At 36.2% G+C, this 23,453-nt stretch overlaps 1 protein-coding gene across 2 annotated transcripts in view; it reads left to right on the forward strand.

Moving 5' to 3' along the window:
- PDE3B (phosphodiesterase 3B) overlaps positions 1 to 23,453 on the forward strand; it is a 49,249-nt gene that overhangs the window by 15,229 nt on the left and 10,567 nt on the right. The window contains exons 2-10 of one of the 2 annotated variants that reach the window (XM_034417001.3): positions 2,762 to 2,812; positions 8,221 to 8,469; positions 10,000 to 10,133; positions 17,487 to 17,596; positions 19,268 to 19,469; positions 19,997 to 20,073; positions 20,772 to 20,896; positions 21,743 to 21,880; positions 22,653 to 22,764. In XM_034417001.3, coding sequence (XP_034272892.2) covers positions 2,762 to 2,812; positions 8,221 to 8,469; positions 10,000 to 10,133; positions 17,487 to 17,596; positions 19,268 to 19,469; positions 19,997 to 20,073; positions 20,772 to 20,896; positions 21,743 to 21,880; positions 22,653 to 22,764 — 1,198 coding nt within the window. The remainder of the gene's footprint in view (positions 1 to 2,761; positions 2,813 to 8,220; positions 8,470 to 9,999; positions 10,134 to 17,486; positions 17,597 to 19,267; positions 19,470 to 19,996; positions 20,074 to 20,771; positions 20,897 to 21,742; positions 21,881 to 22,652; positions 22,765 to 23,453) is intronic. The other variant, XM_087879330.1, reaches the window with a different exon arrangement.

Below are 23,453 nucleotides of genomic sequence, written 5' to 3' on the forward strand. Positions count from 1 at the left end.
CAGTTTCTTCAGGAATTCATGGTGGCTTACCTAGGAATCTGCCTTTATTTTATCTTTATCAGAACAACCATATGAGATAGGCTGAATTGACACCCATGCAATTTCTATGGCTAGCGATAGATTTGAACATGGGTCTTCCAGTTTTAGTCCATTACCTAATCCATATTGACTCTTTACTGTACTATTTAGACAAAATATATAATATCAACAATCTTTTCATGAGATAGGGGACTGTGAGTTGTAGTCCCATCTTTGGCATCAAAGCTAGCAGGGTAATTTTGGGCCATTTATTCTCTCTCAGCCCAACCTACCTCACAGGGTTGTTGTGAGGAAAAGAGGAGGAGGAAGGGGTATTAGGTATGATTCAGTGCCTTGTGTAACTCATAAAGTAATAAAGAATAAATAAAAATCTAATAATAAAAATAATAAAGGAAGGCGTCAATCTGATCAAGTCTTAAAGCTACATTTATTTAAGTAACATCTTTAGTATTCTCATTTTTCACTGAATAAAAAACAAGAGTCATGAATTTAAATTAAGTAATAACTTCTCTGAGAATTACGTTTTGAGCACCACCTTGTGGAAACTTCTTTAACATTTGAAAAGAATATCTTTGCCTACATCCAGAATCACAGAATGAAGCTCAAAGATTCACTAGTTCAATTTCTAGCTGCTGCAGGAAATTCAGAATTGTAATACTGTAAAACATAGCAATCCAGCTTTTCATTGTCCCCACATCATCTTCCATTCTCTGATATTTTGTCTCATAAAATGTAAATTAGATCCTTTGTGGTTGTTTTAATGTGGTTTAAGACCTACAGTTCTCACCAAAAAAAAATCCTTCACAGTATATTTATTAAAGAAACTTATACAGCATCCCATCTAACACAGGCAGCAAACAAAATAAAAACATAATGCACTTGACGAATGCATCTTTATTTTATGTACATCGAGAGCGTATGCACCAAGACAAATTCCTTGTGTGTCCAATCACACTTGGCCAATAAAGAATTCTATTCTATTCTATTCTATTCTATTCTATTCTATTCTATTCTATTCTATTCTATTCTATTCCATTCCATTCCATTCCATTCCATTCCATTCCATTCCATTCCATTCTAAAAGAACCTTTAAAAAAATAAACAAGGCTGAGGCCCAAATACAATTGCATTCATCCTATGCCAGGTCCATCAATATCCTTTCCCTAGTGCCTCAGGAAAAGCTTTTTGCTTTCCTACAGGCCCAACAGGGTCAGGGCTATCTGTATGTCTGGGGTGAGGCTTCTTCTTAAGGCAGGTGCTATGACAGACACCACAGTAGATGACATTGTTTCACTGAGGGGACCTGGATCATGTCTACCTGTCCAGATCTAGTGGGAAGATGGTTATCAAATCACTTCTTAATTCTTTCTTCTCCAAGCAAAAGTTATCTGTTTCCAATTTCTCTTTATTTGATTGATCTCTAGGCCCCTTATCAACTTAGTCTCCCTTCTCTGCATACATTCTAATTTCTCAGCATGTTTTTTAAACGGCAGTGCCCAGGATATCAGCAACTAATATTCCAGGTGCTATTGACTAAAGCAGGACCATTATTTCTTATAACCTGACAGTTGTATCTGATGGTCTGCTTGCACAATCTGACTAAGGCCTTACTTGCCACTAATGAGAGAGCCACTGTGGGCCTTGGATTGGATTGCATCCATGTGACCTCTCCCTTACTATGGACCCTATCGCTATCCATGGTTAATGCTGAGGAAGATGATACATGAGAAGACACATCTAGAGCACGGGTGTCAAACTTGCAGCTTCATATTGCTGTCACGTGATGTTTTGCAACGTTTTTTCCCTTTGCGGACCTGAGGTGGGTGTGGCCTGCACGTGACACACTGGCCGCCAGTTTGACACCCCTGATCTGGAGTGTTATTGGGGGTCAGCAAGAGATGAGTTTGATTAAACATGGGCTATAAGATAAAATCAAGAGAACTGATGGCAGAAGAATAATAGTTTCTAATGTTTTCTTATTTACAGCTATTAGAAAGACTTAAAGTAAACAAAAGAGTTTATGGTTGTGAATATTGCAAGACCGAGTTTGAAATTGAATTATGTATAAATGATGAACACGTGATTGCTAAAATACATAAACTTCTATTGAAATTTGAAAAATGAGAACTTGGAAATGAATAATAAAGTGAAAACTATCTATGCAAATAAAGTTCATCTGCCTATCCCATTCTCTCTAAATGTGAAATGGAAAACAATATTTTGGTGGTGTGGATCCTGTTAAATTTCTATACTATTAATAGCTTGGATTAAACGGTCATATGTGGTTTTTTTACACTTTTAATTTTGAATGTGTTACTCTTGTAACGTGTTTTTTATGGTTTTAATGTCTTTTATTTTGGATTATTTTGATTATTGTTGTTATCTTTTTTTGTATTCTTTTTTATATTTTCCTGTTTTGACCTGCCCAGAGTCATATATGGACAGCTATATAAATTGAACAAATAAATAGTTTTTAATGAATATATTGAAAAATATTTACAGAGAAAGAAATCTGTAATTAGTTAACTAATTAACTATTTTCCAGGAACCTCCTTATATTCACTTTTTATTTATTGAAATGAAGTACAGCAGCTAAATGCAGGAAATAAAGATAATTTATAGAAGAATTTTTTTATTTGTAATTCATGATTTGAAGAGTTGAACGTTACCAAATATGCACAATTTGCTTATAACTTCCTGTTTGTTTGTTTTTGTTTTACAGATGATTCTTTGGGACTGGGACTTAAAGCAATGGTATAAACCTCATCATCAGGTCAGTACATGTAAAATATAAAAAGAATTCTAACAGGGAAAAATACCAAATTGATATTTGCCCTGTAAATAAAAATGTGCATCAAATAATGTAGATTCTTTCTCAGGAAATCGGGGGAAATTTTATATAGAGAGTCAGTCATTCTCTTTTGTCATGAATAGTTTGAAGCACAGGCAAGTTCACCAAAACTTCCATAACATATATTCTACCTATATATATATTCATAAGATATTCATCCTGCCTCCTCTTAAAATTGAAATTGATGTCACACTTCATACATCGCTCAGATTCGGGAAAATTTGGACTCTGACTGGGTAGATTCGGGAGGGAGGATGAAGGCAAGTCTTGAGAATATTATCTGGGAAGAGTTTGATTCTGTGACTCTGGAAAACGTGGACAAGATACTGGGCAGACTAAGCGCGGCCACATGTTTATTGGACCCGTGTCCCTCCTGGCTGGTGCTGGCCTCTCGGGAGGTTACACGAGGCTGGCTCCAGGGGATTATAAATGCTTCCTTGAGAGAGGGTGTCTTCCCTGCTGCCTTGAAGGAGGCGGTGGTGAGGCCTCTCCTCAAGAAGCCTTCTCTGGACCCAGCAGTGTTGGCTAATTACCGTCCAGTCTCCAACCTTCGCTTCATTGCGAAGGTTGTTGAGAGTGTGGTAGCGCGACAGCTTCCTCAGTACTTGGATGAATCGGCTTATCTAGATCCGTTCCAGTCGGGCTTCAGGCCTGGATACAGCACGGAAACGGCATTGGTCGCATTGGTAGATGATCTCTGGAGGGCCCGGGACAGGGGTTGCTCCTCTATCCTGGTCCTATTAGACCTCTCAGCAGCTTTTGATACCATCGACCATGGTATCATGCTGCACCGGTTGGAAGAGTTAGGGGTGGGAGGCACCGTGTTGCGGTGGTTCTCCTCCTTTCTATCTGATCGGTCGCAGTCTGTGTTGACAGGGGGGCAGAGGTCGACCCCGAGGCCCCTTGTATGTGGGGTGCCACAGGGGTCGGTTCTCTCACCCCTTCTGTTCAACATTTATGTGAAGCCGCTGGGTGAGATCATCCGTGGTTTTGGGGTGAAGTATCATCAGTATGCTGATGATACTCAGCTATACATCTCCACCCCGGACCACCCCAATGATGCCCTTAAAGTGATGTCCCAGTGCCTGGAGGCTGTACGGATCTGGATGGGGAGGAACAGACTCAGGCTCAACCCATCCAAGACCGAGTGGCTGTGGTTTCCGACGTCCCGATATAGTCAATTGGTGCCATCACTGACTATTGGGGATGAGTCATTGCCCCCCACGGAGAGGGTTCGCAACTTAGGCGTCCTCTTGGACTCACGGCTGTCTTTAGAAGAACACTTGACAGCTGTGGCCGGGAGGTCTTTTTATCAGGTTCGCCTGATTCGCCAGTTGCGTCCCTTTCTGGATCGGGACTCGTTAAAAACGGTCACTCATGCCCTCGTCACTTCACGCCTGGACTACTGTAATGCTCTCTACATGGGGCTCCCCTTGAAGAGCACCCGGAGGCTCCAGCTGGTCCAGAATGCGGCCGCGCGGGTAGTTATGGGAGCAGCATGGCGCTCCCATGTGGCTCCCCTCCTGCGCGAGCTGCACTGGCTCCCTGTGGTCTTCCGGGTGCGCTTCAAGGTCTTAGTTACCACCTTTAGAGCACTCCATGGCTTAGGACCGGGGTACTTACGAGACCGCCTTCTGCCACCAATAGCCTCTCACCGCCCAGTACGCTCCCATAGAGAGGGGCTTCTCAGGGTGCCGTCAGCCAAACAATGTCGACTGGCGGCCCCCAGGGGGAGAGCCTTTTCTGTGGGGGCACCCACCATCTGGAACGAGCTCCCCCCAGAGATACAGAAGATTCCGGATCTGCGCACTTTCCGCCGTGCCCTCAAAACATTCCTGTTTCAGCAGGCCGGCCTGGCCTAACTTTCCCTTTATATTGCTTTTTGATTTTATTTTAAACTGGGATGTCTTGAATTATCTAGGACCAGAATGTTTAGTATATTTTAATTGGTTTTTTATTATTAACGTTTGTATTACATGTATTTTTATCGTTCGCTGTTCACCGCCCTGAGTCCCTTAGGAATAGGGCGGTATATAAATTTAATAAATAAATAAATAAATAAAATAAATACCTAGGGCCCATTAGAAAGACCACCAAACCTCTAGAACTCAGCAATCATTAGGAATTGTTACAGCTTTATTTAGTTTCTCCAGTATATTTTCTGATAGACTTGGGCACTGACTGGCTACACACTCACAATTGATATATTCATTGGGCCTAAGATACTCAGCTTTGATTCCCCAGGGTGCAAAATTTACAATCCTCAAAACATCATCCTTCTACTTGACCTAACAAATATGGAACAGTCCTATGGAATAACCTACTCCTGAGAGCTGAATGGTCCCTCCCCTGTTGTTTTTCCAGAAGCCAGGATATTTCTTCCTCCATGGCTCTTCTTCTACTTCTGTTTTGTACATGGGAAATTTCCCTCTCCCCAATACTTTGACACCTGTGTATTCACATGAGTTCTTTAGAACTGGAACATTCTTAGAACTGGCTAAATTAATTTATAATTGTGAAGTTGATGCTTCCACTGAGATATCTCCATTTCGGGCCAGATATATAACAAGCACCCTTACCTATTGCTGGCTGGACATGTATCTGGCTCTTTTATATTCCTCCTATTTTTACCCCAGAAATTTGAAGCCTTTCAGCACCCTCTTGTGGATCAAGTGAATTGTTCTTAGATTGCATACAAGTACACTCTTAAGCATCCTTATCAGGAAGGCCAGCCATGTTAGATGCTTTTACTTTTCCTGATGTTGAGAAAAGGGATGAGTATTACAAAAAGTTAGATACAAGGCCATAGAGAGCAAGGGTGAAAAGGATATGAAACCTCCTCAAAGAGAAGGGGAAGAAGAAAAGCAGAAGGACATAATGAAGTTGGCAAGTAGCAGTAGTTCTCTTGAGAGAAGTCAATACAACTGCCTCTTCTTGCCTTGAAGAAAGTGAGAAAACATCCAATGACTGAGAAAGATGAGAGGAAAAAACCTAGGGTTAAAATCTTGGAGCAGGGGTGAAATCCAGCAGGATCTGACAGGTTCTGGAGAACCAGTAGCGGAAATTTTGAGCAGTTCGGAGAACCGGCAAATACCACCTCTGGCTGGCCCCAGAGTGGGGTGGGAATGGAGATTTTGCAATATCCTTCCCCTGGAGTGGGGTGGGAATGGAGATTTTGCAGTATCCTTCCCCTGCCACACCCATCAAGCCACACCTACCAAGCCATGCCCACAGAACCGGTAGTAAAAAATTTGGATTTCACCACCGCCTTGGAGCATAGATAAATTCAACCCACCACCACTCACCACCCTAGTTTTGGTTGCTTTCAGTTGTGGAATTTCATTTGTATATTGTTTTATTCTAGTCTGCTATAAGTAACTAATCTCATTTGGTTCTCTGTATGAGCTTTCCAGGACAGTGTCTGGAAAGTCAACATTTCCTGTATTATCTAAAGGGAAAACAAGACATTAGAATCCAATGAAGTAGCATTATATATGGGCAAAATGAAGCAAGAATGAGATTTGTTGATTTTTTGTAATTAAGAATAATTTTAGAATAATTCTGAAAAAAATGGATTTCTGCCTCAGGAAATGTAATGCAGAATAACCGATACACTTCAGTATTACTTGTATTATGTTCATATTATGTAGCAACAAATGCTTGCCTCTGTATCTTGTAAACTGTTTCATTTTTTAATGTTTAAAAATCATTTCACTTAGATTGCCACACCCTTTCAGTTAAATATGGTAATCCTTGAGTTACGACAGTTCACTTAGCGACCATTTGAAGTTATGACATAACTAACCCATGTACTTACAACATAGTCCCGAAGTTATGAATGTTGCAGCACCAGGGCAGTCATTCACACGAATGACCACAGAGGCACTGCAACATTCGCCCTGCCCCCTCCCACTGGGTCTCCACAGGCACTGGGCATATGGAGACTCACTTGTGATGAGTCTCCAGCACTTTGTGATGATCTACTGAGCTGTTAGTTCCCTTGCCTGCTTTGGTGCAAAAAAAAAAAAAAATTCGTGGAAAACAGAGACCTAAAGTAATGCTGTATCAGTAGTGTGAGATCTTGTGCTAGTGATTTTACATGATCTTGCACTACAGTAATTTAGGCCTCTGTTCTCTGCAAACTGAGGCCTGCACCAGATCCACGGCAAAAGCCTTTTTCCATGGATCTTATGCAGGTCTCTGTCTGCCGAGAACACTGGTCTAAACTACTGCAGTGTAGTGTGAGATCAGTGTGCGAGATCTTGCACTAGAGTACTTTAGGCCTCTGTTCTCAGTGAACCAAGGCCTGCACCACATCCAGCCCAAGAGAATTTGCAAGTCAATGAGACTTTGGGGCAGCGAAATCACCTTGCTTCAAGCCTCCCATTGGCTTGCAAATGCTTTTTATGCTGAGACTGGAAGCTTCTGTGGGCCGTAATCTCATGCTAGTTTGGCGAATGCTTGGGTGAAAGCAGGGAGTGATCATATTTGTTTTACATGATTCACTCCAACATATCCTCAGGTTACGAATGTAATTGGCAGGCCCCATTACATTCATAACTCGAGGACTACCTGTACAATTGAAAATAAAGATTTAAATACATCTGGCAATATTGTGCCAAAAATTTATACTATTCTCACTTTGATTTAAAAAGCCTAGAAATGATACTGTTTTATTTATGCAGATCTGCAAATATTTTCCCAAATTGTAAATAAGTAGCAAAACTTCAATTATTTTTGTATTATCTTAATATAATAAAATAATATTATATTTCTGTGCCTTTTCTGTGGGGGCACCTGCCCTTTGGAACAGGTTACCCCCAGGGATACGAATAATCCCAGATCTTCGTACTTTCCGTCGTGCACTTAAGACCTTTCTATTTCACCAAGCCAGGCTGGCATAAATCTCTTCTAATTGTTCTAAATCTTTATGCTGAAGATTCTTAACCGATGAATCAAATTGGTTTAATCATCTTATATTCACATTTTATATGTATGTTATTTTAACTGTTCACCTCCCTGAGTCCTTCGGGAGAAGGGCAGTATAAAAATTAATTAAATAGATAGATAGATAGATAGATAGATAGATAGACAGACAGACAGACAGACAGACAGACAGACAGACAGACAGACAGACAGACAGACAGACAGATAGATAGATAGATAGATATTACAGTATATTTCCACAATATTTACTTGTTAAAATATATTATGCATCACATTGTTGTATGTACCTTTACAGAATATCTGAGACATATTTCTTATTTCTATAAAAAAATGTACTAATAAAAGCTATTATTAATAACCAATATTATTTTTCTCTAATATAGAATGCATGCAGTGGAATTGAAGTTGATCTTTCTGTACTAAATCAGACTCGCAGCATAGTGTCTGATCTTCTGTCTGATCCAGTCCTTCCTCCACATGTGATTTCTTCTATTCAAAGCATCAATAACTCACTAAGTGCTTTCTCAGGTTCATGCAGGCCAAAGATTAACCTGTTTACTCCCTTTCCGGGGTTTTATTCCTGTCCAGAAATGGAAGACTCACCTGAAAGAGGAGACTGTAAGCTGCACAAGGTTAAAATATTACCATTGTAATCAATATGTAGCATGTACATAACATATTTAAATATCTTCCAATGTAATAAAATGTTCCTGAATTTCTCCTCTTCTCCTCCATTAATTTTCACATTATTTCAATAGAATTTAATCAATAATGAGGAAAGGAATTCCAGCAGCAAATTGTTTACTTACACTACTCATCACTTACCTTGTTAACACCTTTATCCTTTAAAAAATGGAGCCTGTCACTAGACATTAGTGACCTGATATTAAAAGAGACTAGATTGACATCCTGGAAGAAGAAGAAACATTGGGAGAAAATATTACGAAAAAATGTAAATAGGCTACTTGAACATGAACTCTGGATTTTAATAAACACAAAGTTTGACAGGAGAAGCTAACAGGAAAAGGAGCTAATTTTATGTGCTTTAAAAGCTATACTGAAAGCACAATTGTGAACAATTTCAATAATGAAAAAAATGACTGCAGAAGAAGCCAAAGTGGCTGTACAAAAAAATTAAAGGATGATCTAAATGAAAAAAATGGCAGGTTATGAAAGAAAAGGCAGGTCATGAGGACCCGGATTCTGGGGGCAATAAGCTGACTTTGTATAAAAAAGAACGCCGCTTAGGGGGGGCCGAAAGCCCTACTAAGCAGGTATATACAAAAATATGAAGGCTATTGTTTAACGCATTGTAAGCCGCCCTGAGTCTCTGGAGACGGGCGGCATATAAATCGAACCAATAAATAAATAAATAAATAAATAAATAAATAAATAAATAAATAAATAAATAAATAAATAAATAAATAATAAATAAATGTAAATTGGTCACTTTAGAATTTCAGAAGGATGAAGGTCAGAATGAGGTAGTCAAAGAATGTTTTTAAAAAACAGCAATATAAACTTCTTCAGGAATTTTTAAATAAACAGAAGATAAAATAAACCTATTCCTTAATGAAAATAGCAAAATGTTTATAGGTAATGAAAAGCAGAATTGCTTAATTCTACCTAGAGCACTGATGTTGTTACCTAGTTTGGGTAAGAAAGCAAGCAAACTCACAGAGCACCAAGGACCCCTCATGTCAACCCCAAGCTACAAATATTCTCCTTTGTTAGAATTGCTGAACTCCTATTATTTGCAGTCAAATCGAAAACTTTCCACTCTTACTAAAGTCTTAGTTTAAAGTTAAACTTCCTAAGAAATGAACTTTCTGTTACCATATCAGGCCTTCCAATTACTGTTGGAGACAGTGTTGTCTCAAGTACAATATTAATATATTTGTATAAATGCAATCCTCTGTGGTGCTTATGGCAGAAAAATAAATGGATAAAGAGAACTGATAATGTGGTAGTCAAACTTTTTAAAGATAAAATTGTTTACAGTTTAATTACTTTAGCTATTATATATCTAGCTGATTTAAATTAAATGATTTAAATTAAATGATGCTAATATCTCTGTGCTGCTGAGAACTACAAAGCATGATTTAAAATAGATTTTTTTTGTGGGAAAAAAGTATAATTTTTCTTAACTTGTTCTTAACTAGGTACTGAGCAGCCGAAACAGCTTACCAACACCACAGTTAAGGCGAAGTTTAGGAAGCTTGCTGCCTATTGATCCAACTTCTAGATGGGAACGTAATAATGGCAAAAGGTCGCACCATGAATATAATCTTTCAAGGTTAGCATATTACCAATATAGATTTCATAGTATTTTTTTACCTACAGTAGAAAATATTCAGACATATATATTGAATTGAATCAATATTGTACAATATATTTCTCAAATGTTATAAATAATGTAAAATATATATAATTAAATTCATTATTTCATTCATTCAAGATGTTTAAAGTATGGTGTTTTAGGCAGTAATTAATAGCAAACACTAATTCTGAACATCAAGAGTTAAATGAAATTGTAACTAATGATAAGTCATTTCTGTATAATATTTATTGGGTAGTGAAATAAAAAACAGGAATCTAGCACCACTTGAAAGCATTTAGTCAGTTTCTATCATTCTAGTTTAGGTGATAATTCTCAGAAATAATATAAAAGGGATGAATGCCATCAGGTTGCCTACAGTCTGTTTTGTTCTTGTGAGAAGAACCAGTAAATTTTAAATGTCATAGGTGAATTATATTTATTAATAAATGAATTCTTAGATTTTTAAATTTTTCCCTATAAGTTAGAATGTTGAAGCTAATGCATAAGAAGAGCTACCAAGCAGTTACTAGAACCACAAGAACTTTCAGAGCAGAACTGAAGAAATCCAGATGACCACTAGATGACAGCAAATAATTAAATACCAGTTCAATAATTATCTAGATTTTTGCTGCCCAGATCTGATAGCCTAAAAATGACATTATTGAAAAGCATTACAAATAATAATTTCTCCCTAAGCTTGAGAATCATCTTTTGTTGTTTTTTTAAAAATTGTACTCATATATTTAAATCTCCAGTTTGCATGCTAGTAGTTCTTTTGTGTAAACTGAAAAATAAAACTTAACTGATAAAAGTCAGAGAAAGTAAGTTTTAGAAATGCAGTTTCTAGTACAGAGGTCAAGAAATTGTGATGGAGAGGTCTTTTACTGGGCCGGGTAAGAAACATTTAAGCAAAAGTTTAAAAACAGTGAGAACATACACATAAGCCAGAGCTGTCAAACTCCTGGCCCATGGGCCAGATGCGTCACATGCTGGCCGCACCCATGCCCGATTTAGTGAAGGGGGGGAAAGTCCTGATACATCATGTGATGCTGCCGTGACAACGCGAGTTTCACACCCCTGACATAAGCATTAGTGAATGACCAATATAGAAGCTGTAAGAATCTAATTAATTGATCAGTCATGAAAAAGCTGAAGGATAATGGAAACCAAAATGCATAGGCAGGAGAAAGTTTATTAACAAATTTTCCACAAATATGTTAAATAAATATAATGATGGGTGTCAGAATAGTTACTGAATCATATTATTGATTGGTTCAAATAAACAAGTTTCAGATTTCATTCATCACCAACTGTTTATTATAAGATTTCAATATGTATAAATTAAATCATTAATTTAATTTGTATTATATTTAACACAATTATATATATGATTCAATAATTTATAACTTTTTTCCAAACAGACAAATGAATCAAAGGATTAATAGACACATGTAGCTTATATTATGCAATTTTATGTACGATCTAAAATATATATAAAATACATTGAAAGTTCTCCTCTCTATCTAGACAACAAAACACCAGGCTTCAAAAATCTTCTGAGTTCTGACCATATCTAAATGCTTCATATGTACTTTAAACATTTTAAACAGCAGATGGCATAGTTTTACAACATAGCTGCTATTTTTCTATTCATTTTTAAAGTGAAAATTGTACAACATAAACGTTTCCTTAACTCTTAATTATTCTTTTTGAATAACAGCTCAAGATAGATTCTGATAAAAATACATGGTCAGTGTGTATTAGGGCTAAACTGGCACTTATAGCGTTACACATTAATGTTATAAGAAATAGAATGCATTAGTTAATGGGCACAGAGTTGCACAGAGGACAAGTTAATAAATAAAAGAATGTAATGATAAAATTTTCCAGAAATATGTTCCCCTACATTCTATCTCCTAGTTAAACACATTGTCTGGAGAGCATTTGAAATTTGGACTATTCTTTTTAATAGGAAACAATTTGTTTAAATATATTAATGAAATACTTATTAGTAGTTCAGGATTTATAAACTGCAGTCATTATTCATCAAAAATATTTCTTTCTTAATAGGCAACAGCAAAAGATAAATAAGTATTGTGCAAAGCTGTAACCATTATTTTCAATCGATAATATTAAAAATTTCTTAAATAATCAATATATAATCACTGCCCAGAGCCTCTCTCACCACCCAGAATCCCTCTTTGAGGGAGATGGGCAGCTTAGAAAATACAAACAAATAAACAAACAAATGGTGTTCTTTCCTCCTGAGCAACGAACTTAGAATTAAGGAAAGTGCTATATAGCTAGTCCTCATTTAGCGACTGTCTTGTTTAGCTGCTGTTTGTAGTTATGACAGTGATGGAAAAGAAACTTTACAGCTAATCCTCACATTTACAATCTTTGCAGGTCAGTAAGCAAAGGAAAGCTGAAATAAGATCATAAGCCTAGTTATGGTTTCACTTTGCTTTGCTTAATGACCAAGTTACTGGTCCTGACTGAGGTCACTAAACAAGGATTACATGCAGATATTTGAGGTGATGGTTCTCTGTTTCTTTTAAATTATGTTGTGCATTGTAAATTTTATGTTCGCTTCATAGATAAGGCATTGCAATATTAAAAAAAAGTATCACAGACTGAAAGAGCATGACCAAGTGGATCCCTGCTTTTAAATTCCCTCAACAGAGCCTGTGTCTTCAGCATGTGGTTATTTTTTATTAGCTATTGATAATAGTACGTAGTTGCTAGGGAGCATGAAAAGTATATTCTCTTGTGCCTATGTCCTATGTTTGGTCTCGCAAGAGATTACTGGAGTAATTAGGCCTATGGTCTGATACAGTACAACTCTTTTTATTATGTTTCCAAAATATATTATGTTTCTATGCTATATTTTATAGCACTTAGCTGCATTTCTGTGTGTTTAACCTTTACTATATCTGTTAGTATATAATTATGTATCTGTGCCTGGAGAACTTTATGAATAAGGTACACTTATAATAATTATTAATACTGCTGTGTTGTTCTGATGACTTGCATGAAATGGCAGTAATAATCAGGAAAAATAACTATCCCCAAAAGACCACATCTGCACCTTTTTATTATGGAATATTTTGGAACGGTGGTTAAAATGAAAAGACTATTTCTTTTTCAAATATTTTTCAAAATGTGATATTCTTGTATTATACTACAAATGAGTTACAACTGAATTAGACTAAAGTAGGTTTTATATTAACTCAGTTTGTCCCAGTGAGGTGAGAGACCCAAGGGTGGATTACTAAATTCTCCTGTCTTCCTTAAAGTGTCAGGCAATTGCAATACTGCCATATTTTGTACGAATAATTTATTTATTTATTTATTTATTTATTTATTTTTTCAATTTATATACCGCCCTTCTCCCTGAGGACTCAGGGCGGTGCACAGCCAGAATTAAAAACATGAAATACAAATATTAAAAACAATTAAAATCTATATAAATTTGGCCCAAAATTTAAAAAAACCACAAACCAATTAAACATTTAAAAATTTTAAAAAAAATTTCTTCCTAAGCCAGCCCGGCTTGCTGGAAAAAGTGGGTTTTAAGGGCACGGCGGAAGGCACTGAGATCTTGGATTCTCCTTATCTCTGGGGGCAGCTGATTCCAGAGGGTAGGTGCCCCCACAGCGAAGGCTCTCCCCCTGGGGGTCACCAGCCTACATTGTTTGGCTGATGGCACCCTGAGGAGGCCCTCTCTGTGGGAGCGCACAGGTCGCTGGGAGGTCGTCGGTAGCAGCAGGCGGTCTCGAAGATAGCTAGGCCCTATGCCATGGAGCGCTTTAAAGGTGATAACCAACACCTTGAAGCGCACCCGGAAGACCACTGGGAGCCAGTGCAGCTCGCGCAGGAGCGGTGTTACATGGGAGCGCCATGCTGCTCCCATCACTACCCGCGCTGCTGCGTTCTGGACCAGCTGGAGCCTCCGGGTGCCCCTCAAGGGGAGCCCCATGTAGAGAGCATTGCAGTAGTCAAGGCGAGAGGTGACGAGGGCGTGAGTGACTGTGCACAGGGAATCCCGATCAAGAAAGGGCCGCAACTGGCGAATCAGGCGAACCTGATAAAAGGTCCCCCTGGTTACAGCCGTCAGATGTTCCTCCAAGGACAGCTGCATATCCAGGAGGACTCCCAGATTGCGAGCCCTTTCTGTGGGGGCCAAGGACTCGCCCCCAATAGTCAGTGATGGAGTCAACTGACTATATCGGGATGCCGGGAGCCACAGCCACTCAGTCTTGGAAGGGTTGAGCTTGAGCCTGTTCCTCCCCATCCAGATCCGCACAGCCTCCAGGCACTGAGACATCACGTACAATTTAATTTGTACACCTCTAAATAGATCTCAAATAAAGTCACACTGAAAAATATATCAAACAAATATGGCAAAAAAAATCAATTTATATTAATTGGTGTGGTTTCTATGCTAGTATGACTGATAATGGTCATATGTTCTACTCACAATTTTAATGTTAATATAGGGATGAATCCCTAGTGGTGCCTCTCCACTCAGTTTCATCAAAGAACTAATGAGCTTAATGAGATTTTATCTGAGACAGTTGACCATATACCTGGACCTTTGCATTTTAAATAGTGTGTTAATTAGCAATTAATAGCTAAGTTGAGAATAGAGGGAGTCAGTTGGTGATTATTGGATCACTTCTCCCAAAATTTCTACTTTATCTTTTAAAGTTAGAGGTGGTAGCACATCTAGAGAGTTGCCATCATATTAGCTCCAATAATGTATAATGTATTGATGGAAACTTAGGCAAGATATGCACAGAATTTAGGAGTCATTAAACACCAATATGTGATTAAGGTGGAATGAAAGAAATGCTAATGCTATAACTCAAATGACTCAAAAGTCACAAGATGTTTTAGAAATTATTGTGGTTTAACTATCTATTGCCCACAGGACTGCCACATAGATTTGTACAATAACCAGCAAATTTTATTTTATCTGGCATTAGATAAGAGCCCTGGTGGCACAGTAATTAAAATGCAGTGCTGCATGCTAACTCTGTTCACAGTCTAGAGTAGGGGTGTTAAACTCGTGGCCCATGGGCCAGATGCGTCACACGCTGGCCATGCCCATCCCCCATTTTAGCGAAGGAGAAAAAAGTCACATGATACCAACGTGACGACACAAGTTTGACACCCCTGTTTAGAGTTCAATTCTGACATGCTTAACTCCGCCTTCCATCCTTCTGAGATCAGTAAATGAGGAGCCAGACTATTGCTGACTATAAACCTCTCAGAGAGTGCTGTAAATCACTATGGAGTGGTATATAAGTCTAAGTAATATTTCTGTTAGGAGAAAGGTACATTTAAGGTTGCCTATGTTGTTTACAAACTTCATTCTTCTGAGTTCCATTATCAGATTCTGTCTAGCCTCAAATCACTATATAAATTAATTCATAGGCAGAAAAAGTAGAGAGCTATAATAGATGCCTGGCCCCAACTCATCCTTTTAGTCAGACAAAATTACTGTCTTTTTTTTTTTTTTTGGTGGATTAATTGATAGTCTGGCCAATTTGATCCTTCAAGAGAAGGAGAACTTTAGGTTAACAGTACTGATTAATCTCAATAGTGAAAATGTTTATCATGACTTCAGCACTCTGGATAGCTGACTCCAATTACTTAGCAGAAAGTCTAACTAGAATCAGTTAAGACTGGGAAGATGCCAGATAATGAACTTGTCTTACCTGAAATAATTAAAGGGAATTGTAACTGGTAGGCCTCCTTGTTGACATCTCTGTTTATATTTATTGATTGAACAGGGAAGATTCCTAAGAAGTGGAATGGAGGTAACCATAAGTCCCCAAAAATAATATCGAAGGCCTAGCTAATTATAGACCTACCAGTCTACTAAATGTTATAAGCAAATTATGTTCAAAGCATCTGAGTAATAAACTCCAGGTTTGGATGGAATCTGAATAAATTTTACAGGACACACACACACACACACACACACACAAATACTGATTGCCTTAAGTCTTTTCCAAATTAAAACTGTGTCTCAACTATTGTTTAAAAACTATATTGGGAAGAATGCTTGTTAAACTTTAAATTTCTAAGATCTATATGAGGTCTATATTTGCCTTACCCAAAGATGCAGTTAATACCTTGACCACCCCACCCCCACCTCCCATTTTAAAATATTTCTTTGGGTGATTCACAATAACAGTAAATCCCCAAACAATAAAACCATAAAACACAATCAAACTCCACACCTTAGTCACCCCCATGAGATGCTTCATTTATAACCCAAAACATCCTTGCTCTACTCCAGCAACTTTTGAAAGCTGAAACAATGTCATAGAGCAAAAGTTTAGGACTTGTAGGTTATCAGCAAATATTATGTGAACCTTAGAATATAATCTTGCCAAGCATATACTTCTGCAGAGACTTGAGTGATATTAAGTTCCAATTGGAAGTATCAGGTAGTACAAGGAAGCAGCACCTAGGTGACAAAAGATTTTTGGGAAGCAGCCAGTTATCTGTCCATATTTACCATTCCCAAGTTAAGGAACACTTTTTTCTGAGCTAAGTATAATATTTTGCCTTTGGCACTATAACAGGGAAGAGAGGATATTTTGCAACCCTTATTGGAAACATATGTGCCCATGAAGAACTGGGCATATTGAAACAATGTCTTATTTTATATTTGTGGGGACATATACAAACATAGCTTATTCTTGCTTCATCAGTATCCCGGAAGAACAATTATCTAAACTTCATTTTTATATGAGCCTTGCTTTTTTCAGACTGCAAAGCCTCTATAGCCCAAACTATAGCAAAATACTGCGTAGCAGCAGTGAAAATGAGGCATCAACTAATATAAGCTCTCCCATAATCAGAACTTTTAGTTTATTTGTTAGCCAGCATGATGTTATTGTAGGAGAAAGACTGGTAGTGCCAGGGGAAGGAGTATAAAGAGGGATCAGTCTTATGTAGCCACAAATTAAGTCCAAACCCCTTTGATTGCCATTGACCCTTATCTCAGTATAATTAGGTACTGACCATTAGTTGATTCCTTTTAGCAATAAATCAGTTAATTTGAACTTTCATATGTGGACCTGGTCTTTTGCACCTGAGAATCATTCAGTGTTTTGTTTTAGGGTTATTACTACTTTACTATTTTACTACTATTTGTTTTATTTTACTATCTTTACTATTCAATATCCCTGCCTTTGGCTGTAATCATTGATAGGTGTCTTACATTTAATTGCAATTTTAAAATGTACTTTCCTGTATTTTAGTTTAGTAAAAATAAGAGGAGAAAGATTTTTTTTTCTGTTTTTCAATTAGCCAAGGATCTTATCCAAATGGGCCTCTTGTTGGCACAAACCTGTTGACAATTCCGAAACAAAGATCATCTTCAGTGACCTCAGCAAACAATACAGGTTCTAGGCGAGCCGGTAAGAATGTAACAATTATTTGTAAGTTGTCTATAGGGATGTCCATAGAATGATACAGTTTATTTTGAAAACAGTACACTTATGCAATTTAAAATTATAAATTGCTTAGATTATTTTAATTAAAATATTTTGTTGCTTGCTCAAGTAATAAAATACATATTTTGCAGAATGATAAAGGATGTTTTTATTGTTCTGTTTGCTACCAAAGTTAAGGCTGTGCGTTGCTTATTATGTATGTAGCTAAAATAAAATGGCTGATGGGACCTGTAGAATGCCCACCTGCTGGATTGAATTGGAGGGGTAGAAATCACTAGGAAAGGACAATCCCTTAGGTAACCCATCCCCAAGCTATGAAGAGCTTTAAAGGTGATAACCAGCAAGTTCAATTGCCCCCAGAAACACACTGGGAACCAACACAGTTCACAAAACAGTGGTGTTACAATCATGTGTGGCAATAAAGATTCCCCCTTTAATAAACATTATGCCAATTTTGCCTAAGTGAAATATGTTACAGATTTTTTATATTTAAGTAGTCCTTGGCTTTTGACCCCAATTGAACCCAAAATTCCCATTGCTAAGCAAGGCAGTTGTTGAGTTGTTCCTCATTTTATGATCACTGCAGTTGATAAGTTAAGCAAATCTTGTTTCCTCTATGACTTTGCTTGTTTGAAGCTGGCTGGGAAGATTACAAATAGCGATTACATGACTCCAGGACAGTGCAATTGTCATAAATACTTCCAGTTGCCAAGCGCCCAAATTTTGATTACATGACCAGAGGGATCCTGCAAAGGTTGTAAGTGTGAAAATGGTCATAAGTCATTTTCTTCAGTACTGTTTTAACTTCAAATGGTCAGTAAGCGAATGGTTGCAAGTCGGGGACTACCTGTACTTGCAAATATTTACAAAGCAGTCCAGAGGCTTGTCCTTGAGAGCAAGCTTTTCAGGCTGCAAATATTGCTGGCTGAAATTTTGCCAGCCTTTTAATATTTGAACAGTGTTTAAATCTTCAGTATAGTTCCAGTTCCTCCCTCTGTCCCTCTTTAGCTCTGGGACATTCTGAAAGGCTATAGGACAAAGTGTGAAATCTCTGTGTGTGAATCCATAGATAAATAAATTAAGAATTACGTATAAGTAACCAGATACAGTTCAAAAATTTCAGGCCTCGATTGTCTTCAGACAGAGATAACAAGTGCTGTAGGATACACATCATACTCACATTGTGTGCATGTGTGTATTTATGCATATGGATGGTGTTGGCTGGTATTAATAAAAACACAAATATGAATTAACATGAAACGAATTCTAACAATAATGTATAAGTAGAACTACATATTTTTTTTGCAAAAGAACTCATAATTCTTAATAGATCTGGGATACTCTTGTGGAAAATTAAATTAAAACTACTTAATTAAAAGTTCACTACATGAAAAGTATAAAAGCAGAAATCACAATATATTGAAAATCAGTAGCTAGCATTTTTTAATATTTAGGTAGCATATGGAGAGAATGCATTTCTAAAAATAAAGATCTTGACTCAGTAGAAGTATATCAAAAGAGAGGTTCCAAACAACCTTTCTAGACAGAAGTTGCAGATTTTACCTACAACCTGTTGAACCAGTGCTATTATTCTAACATTTTATTTCTTTGGTTTCTTGTTCATCTCCCCTTTAGGAATTTCTCAGAATCTAAGTCCTGGCATTTCACCCAGTAATGGATTTCTCTCCAGTGGGTACCACCGATCACCTGCGGAATTTCCTGATACAGCTGATTTCTTTACTAAACCTAGTATTACTGTACATAAATCTCTGGGAAGCCCATTTAATTTTTCAGATTGTCAACAAGTTAGAACCTCTTCGTGTTATACTTGTAATAGGTAATGATCTATTTTTGTATAAGCAGTTAGCATATATAATATCTTTATTTGATAGAGTGTGACATCTTAGGGTATGTGTCCCCCCTGCTACTTTTTTAAGTTAAATAATAACTTGTTTGCTATGGAATGCAGTTGCAATTTTTTTTAAAAAAATATTGGTTTATACAATATTGGCTGCTTTTATTTGAACCTAAGTAACCTTTCTCTAATGATGATTCTTTGTGTTGGCATCAGCCTTTTATTTTTTTATGCATTTCTCTCTTCTCCAATATCCTAAAAATGTGTGAGACAGTATCTGGAAAAAATATTCTCTAAAAATATTTGGTCCTCTATGTTCCCTTGAAGCCCTTTTCTTCTTGAGTGCAGCTAAAACAATATTGGTGTATGTCCAAATTGGAGTTGCAGCAGTGATACTCTTACAAAGTTTTAATATCTCTTCATTGATACAATATTTAAGAAAAATTCAGAAAAATGTGAATACAAATTGAAAATGACATTTCTGGTTTTTTTTTTTAATCTTCCGTAAGTTGCAGACGACAGGTATTCAACTCAGCTGCAAACTCATTATTTGAATCTGTAGCAGAATGTCAAAGTCAAAAACCAGGTAGGATTATTGTCCATGTGAATATTTAACATCCTTTGTTAAATAGTTCTCAAACTATTTCTTTGAGAAAATGAATTTATGAAAAACACTTCAGGTGATCCACATTTATGAATTTCAATCTCAGATACAGTTTTTTCCATCCAGAACTGTGTGAAGTGGAAAACATGAGCAGAGTTCTCTTGTATAGAAAATGGGAATGTTTTCCCCATCCTCCACTTCCCAAAACATAGTGAAATGTTGGTCTTGCGAACACAGTAGGAGCTGATACTAGAAGATGAAGAATTATTTAGTTATTATTTTTAAATTAAATCTGAGAGGTATAAAGCATCGAACATAGTAACAACAAAAGAATCATAGTGACAGATAAAATCCCACAAGGGACTTAATACCCATCCTAGCTGACCATCACCTTATTTAATGAAATCATTGGGAAACCAGCCAACCTTTCAGCAATTTCTTAAACATCATCAGGGTGGGAGCCATACGGATCTGGAATGCTATGTTTTAAAAAGATATTTTAGTATTCATTTAAAGATTTGAATATTTTGTTTTAAAAATCTTAGAGCAATCTATAGTAGTTACAATGTTTTTCAAATATTAGTATGTTTTATAAAGTCATATAATGGGATTCAGTTTAGGAAATCATGTTTTTGAACAAATTTGTTTGATTAAATTACTAATATGTGTACTTGTTTAAGGTGAAGATGGAAACAGCGAAGTTTCAAAAGTCCCCAACCATCTTGCAGAGAAACTGCACTGTGAATTGGGAGAAACAAAAAATCCCTGTTGTCAAATGGATCAAACTAAGAATTTTCAGTCTGATGCAAGTATATTATTTCAGGCATACCTTGATAGTTTGATTTCTGGTTTTAATAAGATGTTTGATATTTTATTGTAAAAAAACTACTTCTATACTTCACCTATTTACCTGTTATTATAATATTATTTATACTGAATTTTATTTTCTTTGGTTTTTGTTTGAATAGATCTTGAGGTTTTCAAAATATCAGAATCAAAAAAAGATGCAAATATATAGATACAAAAATATTAAAACACATTTTACATATATTTCTTTTCCTTACGTATTATTTTGCCTCACAATATAACTGCAATAACATTCTGACTCTCTGAGCATCTTTGTTTTTACCCAAAGAAACCCAGTGTCCTGATAATAATTGTCTTGGATGGTGTATGGTGGTAGTGTTTTTTTGCAGATTGTTAGTGATTCCAAATGTTGAATTATAAGTGCTGCTAACAAAAAAGATCCGCTTATATCTGTACCAATTGTTTCAGCAAAGCCCAGATTGAGATTTACAGTAGATACATACATGCATGCATACATGGATATATACATATTGATTTTAAATTGGGAGAAGAAAGTACCTCAGATTTTGAATCTTAAAAAAATAATGCTATGAAGACTGAACATATTTTTTTAACTGAAATATCTTGGAAGATGCTGCATATTTATTTACAGTAATTACATCAGAACAGCCAAATAATCTTAATTTATATTAAGAATCAAATACATACAAATGTCCCTTTACTCTGTGTAACCATAATAGTACCTATTTGAATTCTGATTAACAGAGCTTGATTTTATGATAACAAAAGATGTTTGTTTTCAACTTCCTGTACTTATTTAGTCTTACTATTTTTTCTGTCACAGATTGAAAAGAATTCTTCTTTAGAAAAGATGTTAATAGAAAACCATAATTCATTAATGGAGGAAATGAATAGTTGGAATTTTCAAATATTTGATCTTGTTCAAAAAATGGGAGATAAATCTAGAAGAATCCTTAGTCAGGTTTGTTGTTACTATAGAAATTCTGTTTATTTTATTTGAATATTTCTAACCATACACATATGAGCATTTTGAAAGCTGTTCTCTCTGTATAAATACATACAGACATTGATATAAATATAAGTAGCATATTTGCAAACAAACGTATCTGTTTTCCAGACTAAACCATGTTTTTCCTCAAATAGCTCATGTGAATGGGAGGAAGTGAGAATAGATAAGAATAAAAGAAGCTGTTGAAAACTGTTATTAGCATAGAGTAGAAATGACTACTTACAGCTGGTCTTATAAATCTTTCTGCTTTTTCTGCTGTATATATTTTATGTGTATTTAGAGAGAATAATTAATGTATACACTTACGGATCAGTTGATTTTGTAAATCAATTAAGTTAATCAATCAAGAATATTTCATCTGAGATACATCTCAAATTTGCTCTTTTTGTATATAAATACGCATATACATATATAGATGTGATTTGTACAGATTTAACAGGAAAAAAATCTTAAGGATTGGTTAGCAAATTTATGTTATATTAGCATTAAATATTAATTGGATTTTGACAAAAACCATTAATAGTTTCAATGCTATAATTTAAGGTGATTCCTTATCTTCTGTTAAGCCCCATTTCAACACCCTTATCATTACATATTCTTCAGGCTGAGGTGGACTGTCAGAAAGAGGCACGGGGGTGGGGGGAACAAACATCCATTCTCAAAGAATCTTTTAAAAATGAAATGTTTTTCATAGTGTTTTCATATGTGTCTATTATGTGTTTAGGTTGCATTTACATTGTTTCAAGACACTGGTTTATTTGAAATTTTCAAAATTCCAATTCAACATTTCATGAACTACTTTCAAGCACTAGAAAATGGTTATCGAGACATTCCCTGTGAGTAATAGTTGACAAAATTAGGCTAATTTATTAATCTGAGACTTCCTTTGAGTTTTATTAGATTATATTTGTAAGGAACTATTGTAACTTAGTAGTATATTATTTCTGTTTCTTTTATTTTTTTCTTAATCTTACTAATTATGTAATAATAATAGATTTTTTAAAAAAATAAGAAGAAAAATAGATAAAACCAAATATGTGTAAGGCTTTGCTAATCTAAAAAAATATTAAGGAGAGATAGGAATTCAATTCTCATTGAGCTTAGCATCTGGAGTCTAGTTGAGTCATGGCAACTAGACTTCTTCTCTTTTTGGTTTGCAATGTTTTTCTGCTTATCCAAGTAGCTTCTTCAGACTGATAAGCAGCAAAACATTTCAAGAAGAAAAAAAAAGAAGTCCAGTTCCCATGACTCAACTTCCAGACAATTCTACCTGGATGAATCTTCATTGACACATTGAGCCTAGTGAAAAATCTTATTGAATCCCTGTGCAATTAAGCTGTGGATTTGAAATTCTGGTAGTCTATTAACTGATGAAGAACTGGCATGCAAATTGTTTAAGGTGAGGGGGGAATACAGTTATCGTCTGTGAGGCCCTTTTTCTTGAATTAGAATTCTATCTTTTTTCTCTGTATTGTGTTTCTTTGGGTTATTGAGTCTTCATATGTAATGGCAAGTTTACATTTAA

Source organism: Pantherophis guttatus, chromosome 1, assembly GCF_059756535.1.
Source record: "Pantherophis guttatus breed Tessera chromosome 1, ASM5975653v1, whole genome shotgun sequence".
Classification (NCBI taxonomy): Eukaryota; Metazoa; Chordata; class Lepidosauria; order Squamata; family Colubridae; genus Pantherophis; species Pantherophis guttatus.